The 11680-nt window shown below is 51.0% G+C and overlaps 1 protein-coding gene across 1 annotated transcript; it reads right to left on the reverse strand.

Annotated features, from left to right (window-relative positions):
• Positions 1 to 536: 536 nt before the first annotated feature.
• Positions 537 to 11289, reverse strand: LOC104672708 (sialic acid-binding Ig-like lectin 12). Its single transcript, XM_010376562.2, has 7 exons — positions 10792 to 11289; positions 8916 to 9194; positions 8648 to 8695; positions 7487 to 7756; positions 6818 to 6914; positions 6346 to 6442; positions 537 to 1177 (listed from the first exon to the last, which is right to left on the reverse strand). The coding sequence occupies exons 1-7, from the start codon at positions 11213 to 11215 to the stop codon at positions 989 to 991; spliced, it is 1404 nt and encodes a 467-aa protein (XP_010374864.2). The 5' UTR covers positions 11216 to 11289; the 3' UTR covers positions 537 to 988.
• Positions 11290 to 11680: the final 391 nt, after the last annotated feature.

An 11680-nucleotide genomic window follows, 5' to 3' on the forward strand; every position in this document is an offset into this window, starting at 1 on the left:
GGAGAAGGGCTGGGAGTCCCCATAGGGCCAGCAAGTCTGGAAAGGGCCCAGGGTCTCTTTGGAGGGGACCAGCAAGAGAGGGACCCAGCCCAGTCACACAGAAGCCTGGAGATGGAGGCTCCAGCCAGAGGTCTGCAGACCCCACCCAGACCTGAAGATGACGTCATGAGTAGCGTGGCCATTGGGCGCTTCATCTGCCAATCAGAGCTGACCAATGGCGTGCAGGCCAGGGCGGGCCATGCGCAAAGCTGGCCACTCCCTGAGCTCCAATTTAATTCCAAGCGCCCACTCCCTGAGCTCCTGCGCTTCCAGCTTCTCAGATTTCTTCACCCATGAAATCAACAGCGATGCTGCAAACTTACGGCCAAGGGGTGCCCAATCAGTGGTTGCTTCACTGAGTGCTGGATGAGAGAAGAGACCTCAGAATCAGGCAGGGATTAAATTCCATCCCTGCCCTGAGTACCTGAGCGACCTGAACGCAGTCCCAGTGAGGGTCCCTCACCCGGATGCACCATGGAACCCTCAAGTCAGCATGATTAGCACATGCATCAGCTCAAATATTTAATTTTTTTTTGGTGACAACATTTAAACTTCTCTCTTTTAGCTGTTTTGTAATATTCAATACATTATTCTGTTATTTGGAACAACACGGATGAACCTAGAGGACATCATGTTGAGTGAAGTAAGTCAGGCACAGAGAGACAAACACTCTACGATCTCACTATATGTGGAACCTAAAATAGTCGACCTCAGAGAACTAGAGAAGAGAATGATGGGTACCAGAGGCCGGGGCGGGGAGTGTGGACTGAGTGGATGGAGAAGGGGAGAGTTTGGTCATCAGGCACGTATTTTCAGTTAGACAGGAGGAATAAGCTCTGATGTCCTGTTGCACAGCATGGAGGGCTGTTAATTCTACAGGAAATCAGCCTGGGGCTTCTTTGCTGGAGGGGTTGTAAACCCTCAAACAGGCCCGAGTCTCTGCAGTTTCTCAGTTGGGCATCTTGATCTCTGAGTACTCACAGCCGGTGGCCTCCTCTTCCTGTGGGTCCTGAGGCCTCACTTTGTGGAAGCTGAGGAATGCATACTGGATCTCTTCTTCCTCTGGGGGTGGGGCGGCCAGGGCGGGGGGAGCATGGTGTGGGGGGCTATCATCTGCCGGGGATTCAATCAGGAGTCCCTGAATGGAGAGAGAGAAGGGAGTCAGAACAGAGCAGTGGGGCCAGCATGCACCAGAAGCGTCCAGGAAGGAGGCCCAGGAGTTCCTTCCTCCATTCATCCCATGTGCACTTTGTTGAAATCTCTTTAATACATTTCTCGGCCGGGCGCGGTGGCTCAAGCCTGTAATCCCAGCACTTTGGGAGGCCGAGACGGGCGGATCACGAGGTCAGGAGATTGAGACCATTCTGGCTAACCCGGTGAAACCCCGTCTCTACTAAAAATAAAAATAAAAATAAATTAGCCGGGCGAGGTGGCGGGCGCCTGTAGTCCCAGCTACTCGGGAGGCTGAGGCAGGAGAATGGCGTGAACCCGGGAGGCGGAGCTTGCAGTGAGCTGAGATCCGGCCACTGCACTCCAGCCTGGGCAACAGAGCGAGACTCCGTTTAAAAAAAAAAAAAAAATACATTTCTCTAATATTTAATACTCAATTATCACCTTATTTGGTGTTTACTAATCTCATTAACTTCCGACAACAACTCCATGGTAAGATATTATTATTGTATCCATTTTATAAATTTGAAAACTGAGGTAGAAATGGTTAAGTACCCTGTGCAAACTCTCTCTTACACCAGGACCCAATCCAGTCAGTTCCTTCTGACCCCTAAAGCCTGAAGTCCTGCTGAGGCCTCCTGTGTGTGAGTTCCTGCGCCGGGTGCTGGATGGACCATGGTGGACATGGTAGGCGTGGGCTCTGACCTCCTACATCTCACTCTAACTGAAGGATGTGGCAATAAATGACTGCCAAACAAATGAATATCTATATGTGAATTAAGATGGGCTGGAAGAGGGCAAGTGAGAGAGAATTACAGGGACTTGATTCAGAAGTGGCACCTGCCCTTGAGAAGCTCACAGTTTAGTGGTATGGGAAAGACAAGTCAGTAAAATAAATTATATCCTTCTTGTAGGAAGAATAATAGCCCCTCCAAAATGTCCATGCCCTAATCCCCTGGAACCTGTGGATCTGCTACCTTACATGGCAAAAGGGGCTTTACAGATGGAATTAGGTTAAGGATATTGAGATGGAGAGATTATCCTGGATTACCTGGGTGGGCCCAATGGAATCACGGGGGTCCTTACAAGTAGTGAAAGGAGGAGGGCATAGATAGATTGGAAGATGCCAGACTGCTTGCCTTGCAGACAGAGGGAGAGTCCTGAGCCAAGGAATGCAGGTGCCTCTAGAAGCTGGAAAAGGTGAGAAAGTACATCCTCCCTTGGATCCTCCAGAAGGAACTGGCCCTGCCTGCCAATGCCTTGATTTTAGCCCAGTGACACCCTTTTTGGCCTTGTGACCTTCAGAACTTTAAGTTAATCCATGTATGCTGTTTGAAGCCAGGAAATGTGTGGCAATTTGTCACAGAAGCCTTCTTGCTCCCTCTTGGTCATTCACATTATACACCCAACCTATTGGCAATTCCCATAAATCTAACTTCAGAATTTACCCAGAAGACAGCCATGTCCACCACCGCTGCCATCCTGGTTCCAGCCAGCACCACTTCCTGCCTGGGATGTTCACCAGCCTCCTCTCTATCTTCTCTGCTCTGTCTTTCCTCTACCACACACAGTCTCTTCTGCACACAGCAGCCAGAGGAATGCCATGAAAATGAAAGGTGATCGTGGTCTTTTGCACAAAACTATCCAAATGTTCACGGTGCCCTGTGCAGCCAGACACGATTCACACACAGGCTCAACTTCTCCGAAGCCATTTCCTGTTCTCCGCCCTGCATCACACAGACATCCTCGTGGATCCTCTCACCGGTCTCTCCTGTGCCTGAGCCTCACCCTGCTCTTCCCTCTGTCTGGAAGGCTCTTCAGTCTCACAGTCAGTGTCAGATCTGAGCCTCCTTCATTCCTGTGCTCAAACATCACTAACAGAAACACAAGTCACCCTACAGAATGGTAGAAAATATTTTCTAGCCATACATCGGAAAAAGGTTTAATATCCAGAATATATATATTTAAAAAAACTCTTAGAACTCAACAACAGAGAAACAAGTAACACAATTTTAAAAGCAGGCTTAAACTCTGATAGACTTTCTCTAAAGGTGATATACAAATCAAAAGAAGCATATGAAAACATCACTACTTACTAGAAAATGTAAATCAAAGCCATAATGAGATATCACCTTGCACCTATTAGGATGGCTACTGTCAAAAACAAACAAAAACCTAAAAGTAACAAGACTTGGTGAGGATGTGGAGAAATGGGAACCCTTGTGTGACATTTGTGGGAATGTAAAATAGTGTAACCACTGTGGAAAACAGTATGGCAGCTCCTTAAGATATTAAAAAATGGAATAATCATGGAGTTCAGAAACCCTACTTATGGATATACACCCAAAAGAATTAAAAGCAGGATATTGAAAAGATATTTGCACGCCCATGCTCACGGCAGCATTATTCACAATAACCAAGAGGTGGAAGCAACCGAAATGTGCATCAACAGATACATGGATAAACAAAATGTGGTAAATATACACACAATACAGTATTAATTACCCTTTAAAAAGAAGGAAATCTTGTCATATCTTACAATGTGAGTGAACCTTGAGGGTGTATGTTAAGTAAATCGTCCAGTCACAAGATGAGAGATACTGTATGATTTCACTTATGTGAGGTATCTAGAGTAGTCAAATTCATAGGAAAAGAAAGTAAAATTGGTGGTTTCCAGCAGCTGCAGGAGGATGAGGATGAGCGGGAAAGGGCAGAGTTGCTGTTCAACGAATGTGGAGTTTCAGTTTTGCAAGATAAAAGAGTTCTAAAGATCTAGCACAACCATAAACTTAATAAAGTTTAAGGTGGTAAATTTTCTGTCACATGTTATTTTCCACCACAGATGGTTGGATGGATGGATGGATGGACAGATGGATCGTTGGGTGGATGGACGGATGGATGGATGGATGGATGGATGGATGGATGGATGGATGCATGGATGGATGGATGGATGGATGGATGGATGGACAGATGGACGGGTGGGTGGATGGATGGATAGATGGATGGATGGATGGATGGATGGATGGATGGATGGACAGATGGATCATTGGGTGGATGGACGGATGGACAGATGGATGGATGGATGGATGGATGGATGGATGGATGGATGGATGCATGGATGCATGGATGGATGGATGGATGGATGGATGGATGGACAGATGGATGGGTGGGTGGATGGATGGATAGATGGATGCATGGATGGATGGATGGATGGATGGATGGATGGATGGATGAATGGATGGATGGACGGACAGATGGATGGGTGGGTGGATGGATGGATGGGTGGATGGATGGATGGATGGATGGGTGGATGGATGGATGGATGGATGGATGGATGGATGGATGGATGCATGGATGGATGGATGCATGGATGGATGGATGGATGGACAGATGGACGGGTGGGTGGATGGATGGATAGATGGATGCATGGATGGATGGATGGATGGATGGATGGATGGATAGATGGATCGTTGGGTGGATGGACGGATGGACAGATGGATGGATGGATGGATGGATGGATGGATGGACAGATGGACGGGTGGGTGGATGGATAGATAGATGGATGCATGGATGGATGGATGGACGGACAGATGGATGGGTGGGTGGGTGGATGGATGGATGGATGGATGGATGGATGGATGGATGCATGGATGGATGGATGGATGGATGGATGGATGGATGGATGGATGGATGGACGGACGGACAGATGGATGGGTGGGTGGGTGGATGGATGGATGGATGGATGGATGGATAGATGGATGCATGGATGGATGGATGAATAAACAAAAATAAACCCACAAGCCGTCTCCTTGGCACTTCCTATTTCTTCTACCTTGCATTTTCCCTAAAGTATGTATCTATCTTTATATTTTATTCATCTGTTGTTTTATTAGTTTTGATTGGTTGATTGGTTTGGCCATATCCCTCTGTATGGAATTAAACTTCAATGAGCCCAAGACTTTTAAATGTTTTCCACAGATGGGTCACTGGCACCTACAGTACTCTTCTCTTAGGAGGTGCTCTCTAAGTTTTCCTGAATAAATGAAGGAATGAAGGGATGGATGTTACTCTGCTACTCGAAACTTTCCACAGGCTTCCAGTCACATTCGATACAATCAATAAATGATGAGTGTAATATGTATATCAGGGCATGAAGGATGAATAGGAATCAGGGAGTGGGGAGAAAAAAAGCATCTGAGGAGGAGGAACAGCCCATGTGAAGACGCTGAGGCGCAAATAACCTTGTTGGTGATGACGCTGGAGTCCAGCATGGATGGAGCATGCAGCAGAGGCAGGAGTGGCTGGAGGTGGGGCTGGGATTGGGGCAAAGCCAGGGAGGCCCTTACCCAGAGCACAAAATTAAAAGGGTGCCCCAAATCTCAGCAATGAAGATGAACACAATTTTAACACAATATTTAAAAAATCAAAAATAATATTAAAAAATCCATGGAAAGGCCGGGTGCAGTGGCTCACGCCTGTAGTCCCAGCACTTTGGGAGGCTGAGGTGGGCTGATCATCTGAGGTCGGGAGTTAGAGACCAGCCTGACCAACATGGAGAAACTCCATCTCTACTAAAAATACAAAATTAGCCAGGCATGGTGGCACATGTCTGTAATCCCAGCTACTCGAGAGGCTGAGGCAGAATTACTTGAACCCAGGAGGCAGAGGTGGTGGTGAGCCGAGATTGCAGCATTGCATTTCAGCCTGGACAACAAGATCGAAACTCCGTCTCAAAAAATAAAAATAAAAATAAAAAATTCATGGAGAACAAAAATTTAAATAAACCCAGATTAGTGACAGTGCTCTGCTGAGCCAAGTGGAGCTTGAGGCAAAAGTTATTCAACATGCAGAGGAACCAGACAGTGATGGCTGCGGAATGGTCCCTCCAGGCAGGGAAGGGGAGGTGAGAGGCAGGGAGGTGAGGAGGTCCCAGACAGAGATCCAGAGGCTTCAGCAGTGAGAGGGGTCAGGATGGGATGGGGAGGGCCATGAAAGCTGTTCTTAGGAGGAAAAATGGACAGAACATGATTTTTCAGCTGTAGGGGAAGAAAGGAAGGACAGAGAGGAGGTAATCCCCTTCCATGCCTGGCCTGGGAGAAAGCCGGGGAGAAGGGCTGTTGTTCAACGCTCACTCACTTGAGAGGCCGAGCCCCTGACGGCGTTTGCATCCTCCATGCCTGTATCCCCTACGCCCGCTGCTGGCCTTCCTGATTTCTTCCTGCAGGACCTCACTCTGAGTGAAGAGACCAGAGAACCTTTCAGTGTGGTCAGATCGGGGTGCAGTGGGCAGACCAACCCCTGCCCTGTATTTCCTACTGGGGAGTTGGAGGGGTAACTGAGGTGGGAGGGGGTGGTCCCATTCCAGAGACCCCAATGTCAAAAACAGAGTATCTTTTCTCCTGGGCAGTGGGGTCTGAGGTTTGCCACAGACGTGGAGCCCCACAAACAAGGGTGCTGGTGAAATTCTCACCGTGCACGCATGACGTCATTCTGGCTCTTGCTTCAAGCTCTTGACCCATCCAGGTCCTTCCAGCTCTGGTTTCAGGGATTCTGTTCCTAGCCTGCCCACCCCCAAGGCTCTTCCTCCCTCCCCAGGGTCAGTACTCACACAACAAAGATGACGCAGAAGGACAGGAAGACCAGGACTGTGGCTCCAGCTCCCCCGACTACCTCCAGCGTCACTCCTGATACAGGCCTCATTTTGCCTGAGGATGGATTGGAGTTGTTTTGGCGTTTACCCTCCAAGAACTGGGCCTCTTCTCCTCCCACTGCCTGTGGGGCCCCAGACTTGGGTACCCCAGTCCCGCTTCCCGGATACAAAGAACAAGGACGGGAGGGGGTTTCTCCTGAGGTCACTGAGGCATGACAGTGCTGGGTGCAGTCTGCCTTTATTTAAAATTTTGATTAGTGTTCACCATGGAGCTGTTTTGTAATTATTTTTAATTTTCGAAAAGATAATCATATAGCAATATTATTTCTCTTGCTTGCTGAGTTGTTTTATTTTTGGTTCTTAAATTGTGTGCCCTAAATGAGTGCCTCACTTGCCTCACACTAGTCCAGGCACTGGAAAGCAAGGCCCTTGTCTCCCCAGACACATCCGTCCAGGCCCCAGCTCCTCTCCTCCAAGATCCACTCCTCCCCTCTCCCCACCCTGCACTCATCGCTTGGCAGGAAGAAGACAGTGATGCTGTGGGTGGCAGGGAAATTCCAGGTCTCCCAGCTGGACCCTGAGGATGGGGCAGGTGTGTCCTCCTCCTCCAGCCCCTCCCCTACCCACCTGTGTACTCATTTTGCAGGAAGAGGCTCAGGGGAATGTGCTGGGAGCCCAGAGGGTTCTGAGCTCGGCAGGTGAATTCCCCTTCATCCCTCACATGCACTCGAGGCAGCTCCAGCACTCCAGGATTCAAGGGCTGTGAGGGGCACAGGGTCAGGCTCCCTCGGGTCCAGCTCAGCCTGGCAGGGGGATTGCTGTCGACAGCACAGACGAGGCGCAGGGACTGGTCCTCCAGGACTGAAAGGTCTGAGCCATTCCTCAAGGTTGTGGATGCTGTTGAGAAAGAGGCAGAGGGTCAGAGACACAAAGTGATTGAGACAGGGAGGAAGGATACAGAGACTAGTGAATGGAGCAGACACTGATATGGGCTGAATTGTAGGGACATATGCACGTTCACCGCTCACTGCTGGGGATGTAAACTTGTCCGCCTTTAATTAGAACAATTTCACTATATCTTTCAAAATCAGAAAGAACATACGACTCTGCTATATTTTGCTTTTAGTAATTTATCCCGTACACTTAGATATTCCTCGTGGGAGTAGATACAACATTATTCATTGCAGTGTTCGTGCCGTAGGATAAAATTAGTGCCATGATCTTCCATTAGGAGATGCCACAAAATCAGAGACTATTCAGACAGTGGAATCACACACAGCCCTAGAGGAGGGGCGAACAGTCTCACTACTGACGTCAAACCACCTCTGAGATCCTCCAGGTGCACAAACCAAGGCTCAGACCAGCCTGGACAGACCCTGGTCAATTCTGGGGACAGACTCTGCTGTGCATTATAAATTTTTGTCCATGTGACTATAGCATGTGTCCAAAAGAATGTAGCTCAGAACTATTGGTGGAAATAAAAGGACAAGTTAGGATGCATACTCAGGAACTGGAAGATAAGGGACCTCAAAGCCTTGTGCTGCTGTGTGAATGTCCCTCTGCCCTTGCCACGAGACCAAAATAGGGGTGTGTGGAGTTCAAGGGGAGTGAGGGGGTGATGAGAAGGTACTCAGGTGGCCATGGGGCTGAGGATCGCGGATGGGGGCCGGGGCTCACACACAAGGGGGTCTTAGGTCACCAGGGTGAGTTCAGGATGAGGAGGGACCTGGCTCTCCCCTGAGCTGAAGGCTCTGCACCTCCAGCCCCAGGGAGGGAGCTCTGTCCTACCTGTGCCATCTCCTTGGAAGACAGTCACGGTCAAGTTCTGAGGAGGGTCTGGAATAGAAAGACACAGAGACCCCATCACTTTGAGGGCTGGGGACACTGGCCCTGTCTCTCCAGGAACCCCATAAATGGGGAAGGTGGAGCCAGCATCTTCCTGACCCCCAATTCCCAGCCCAGATTCCAGGACCCAGATCCTTGTGTCTGGGTCCCACATTCAGCTGGCGTCAGGGAATCCCAGTCAGGGACCCGGGTGTCCTGGCCCAGAACTCACAGGATACGTTGAGTCGGACAGTCCTGGTTGTGGTCACGCCGGCCCCAGGCAAGGTCACATGACAGGTGAGGCTGGTGCCGTGGTCCTCAGGCTTTGGGATGAGGCTGAGCATCGAGCAACGGGTGATAGTGGGGTCCAGGGAGAACACAGAGGCCCCCATCCAGGTGATCATGGGGGCCATCCCCTGCTCACAGGCCCAGGGCACAGAGCAGGTCAGGTTCCTGGGGTGGCCAGCCTCCAGGGTCCCCGGGATGGAGAAGGCGGGCATGAGAGTCAGGGCTGGTAATGAAAGGGAGACAGGAAAAATAAGGGTGTTGGGGTCTGAAGTGTGGCACTGAGGAGGCTCAGGCTCTGGTCTTACCTCTCCCCTGAGCCAGACGTGCTTCACCCCCAACTCCCTCCTGGGATAGGGATCCCATCTCAGCCCTACCCTGCGGCCCCTAGACCTTCCACTCTGGCTGGTCCTGGAGCCTGAGACTTTCGTTTCACACGGACAGATACATAGTTGTCATATATATAGTTCCATTTCCTGCTTCCTCTCTCCAGCCGGAAGTAGTAGTTCCCTGAATCCCCCTTCCTGTCATCTCTGATGCTCAGGGAGCAGTTGTTGGTCTGTGGGTCCCCAAGGAGGAGGTCTTGGGTCTCCTCCTGCACTTTTCCACTTGGGATGTTTGTGGCCACTGGAATATCACATAATATATGGGCCCTTTCCTTGAACCAGGATCCATAAATAGGGCCAGAGTCAGTCCAGTTGTAATGGGGGTAAAGGACACTGCAGGGCATAGAGACACACAGGCCCTCCTGCACCATCACCGACTCTGGCACCTCCAGCCTGTATCTTGACAGTAGGGCCTGGGACGCTGTGGAGAAAGGAGGGTCAGCTCAGCCCAGTCCCCCCTGTCCCTCTCTTCATTTGCCCATAGCAGCGGCAGCAGCATCTCTGAGACAGAGGCTTCCTGGGCTCCCTGTATGAGCAGAGAAGGGGGAGGGAGAGGAGGGGCAGGGCTGTGAGACCCATCGGGAGCTGGAAAGGAGCGGGAGACCTCAGCCCTGCATGGAAGAGAAACTTCAGACCCACACGCTATAGGACCTGGTTCCTTCTGCACAGAGTGAAGGAAACCCTAAAGCTCAGAGACCCTAGAGACCCACCCAGGGAGAAGCCGAGACTGTGTCCCACCTCCTACCTCTGGGCTTCCCTGGAGCACCAGGGCCTGCACCAGACACATGGGTCCTGCCCTCCCGGCCTCTGGACCATCGTGGAGGTCCCCTCCTGTCTTTTGAGTGTCTAAATGTGGATCTCCGAGGACCTCAGGGTATGAGAGGTGGAGGGCCCATGAGCTAAGTCTCCCTGCCCAGGCTCAGGTGCCTCTGCTGCCCTTGGTTTGCACCAGGAAATTGTCCCTCCCTGGCCTGGCCTGAGAGAGTCACAGGGTTGTGTAGACCTAAGGTTCTCCGCTGGGGAGGACTTAATCCCCCAGGAGGTTTGACAATGTGTGGAGGTAATTGTTATTGTCCCACTGCATGGGTGGGGCGGGTGCTTCTGGCATCTGGTGGGGAGAGGCCTGGGATGCTGCTAAACCCCTGCCATGCCCAGGACAGGCCCCGAAACTAGGAGTCATGCGGCCCCACATGCCACAATGCCAGTGTCAGAGCAGGATGAGGATGTCAGGTCTGTGGGCCAGGGCTGGTGAGGGGAGGGCTTGCAGGATCAGGAGGGGCATTCGAGGTGCGGTCCTGGAGAAGCTCAGGCTCTGGTCCAGCCCCTCCCCTGAGTTTATCACCCCCAGCTCCCTCCCAGGACACGTGTCCCATCCCAGCCATGCCCTAAAGCCCCCGTCACATTTGTCTTTGGCCTCTCATGGAGCCCGTGCCTTACCTGTCACAAGCACAGACAGCGGGTAATGCATATAATTCCATTTTGTCTTTCCTGTCTCCACACGAAAGAAGTATGTCCCTGCATCACTCCTTCTGGCATCTCTGATGCTCAGGGTGCAATTCTTGGTCTGTGGGTCCCCAAGGAGGTGGAATCGGTCCCGAGTCTCCTCCCGCACTGCTCGAGCTGGGTTGTTTGTGGCCACTAGAGTGTTCCGGCTTACACGGTCCCTTGCCCGGAACCAGTAACCATGAACTGGATTGGAGTCATTCCAGCCATTTTCGGGGTAGGAAAAGGAGCAAAGCACGGAGACACACAGGCCCTCCTGCACCGTCACGAACTCCTGCATCGTCAGCGTGTAATCCTGTTCGTTAGCCCCCACTCTCCCACAGAGCAGGGGCGGCAGCAGTAGCAGTAGCAGTAGCATGTGTTGGGTTGGAGGTGCCAGGATCGCCGAGGTAAGTCTGTTCCTCAGGGTTCTTCTCTCATGAACTGAGAGCTCAAGATTTAGAGGAGGCCCCACAGGAAGTTGGGAGTGAGGTCAGAACAGTGACCTCCTCAGAGGAGGAACTTCACACACAGACACTGTCAGGGCCAGGTCAGCCCTGGGAGATCCACCGTCCACTACCCCATCCACTTCTGGGGACGCTGAGGCCAGAGAGGGTGAAAGATTCACCCAAATTTCCACCCCATGCAGGACCCACGGCACCCACTGCCTGCCTCTCAATGCCCTTCCCTTTAGGTGATGTTTTTGACAAGGTGAAAATGAGTACCCACTGACCAGATCTCTTAGTCAGTCTGTGGATGTCTGTGTAGGTCGGAGGTGAGACTATAGGATATAAGAGATGGAGGTACAGGTGGGATAAGCAGGCAGCCTCTCCTCACTCCCTCA

The sequence above is a fragment of the Rhinopithecus roxellana genome, chromosome 12 (genome assembly GCF_007565055.1).
Source record: "Rhinopithecus roxellana isolate Shanxi Qingling chromosome 12, ASM756505v1, whole genome shotgun sequence".
Classification (NCBI taxonomy): domain Eukaryota; kingdom Metazoa; phylum Chordata; class Mammalia; order Primates; family Cercopithecidae; genus Rhinopithecus; species Rhinopithecus roxellana.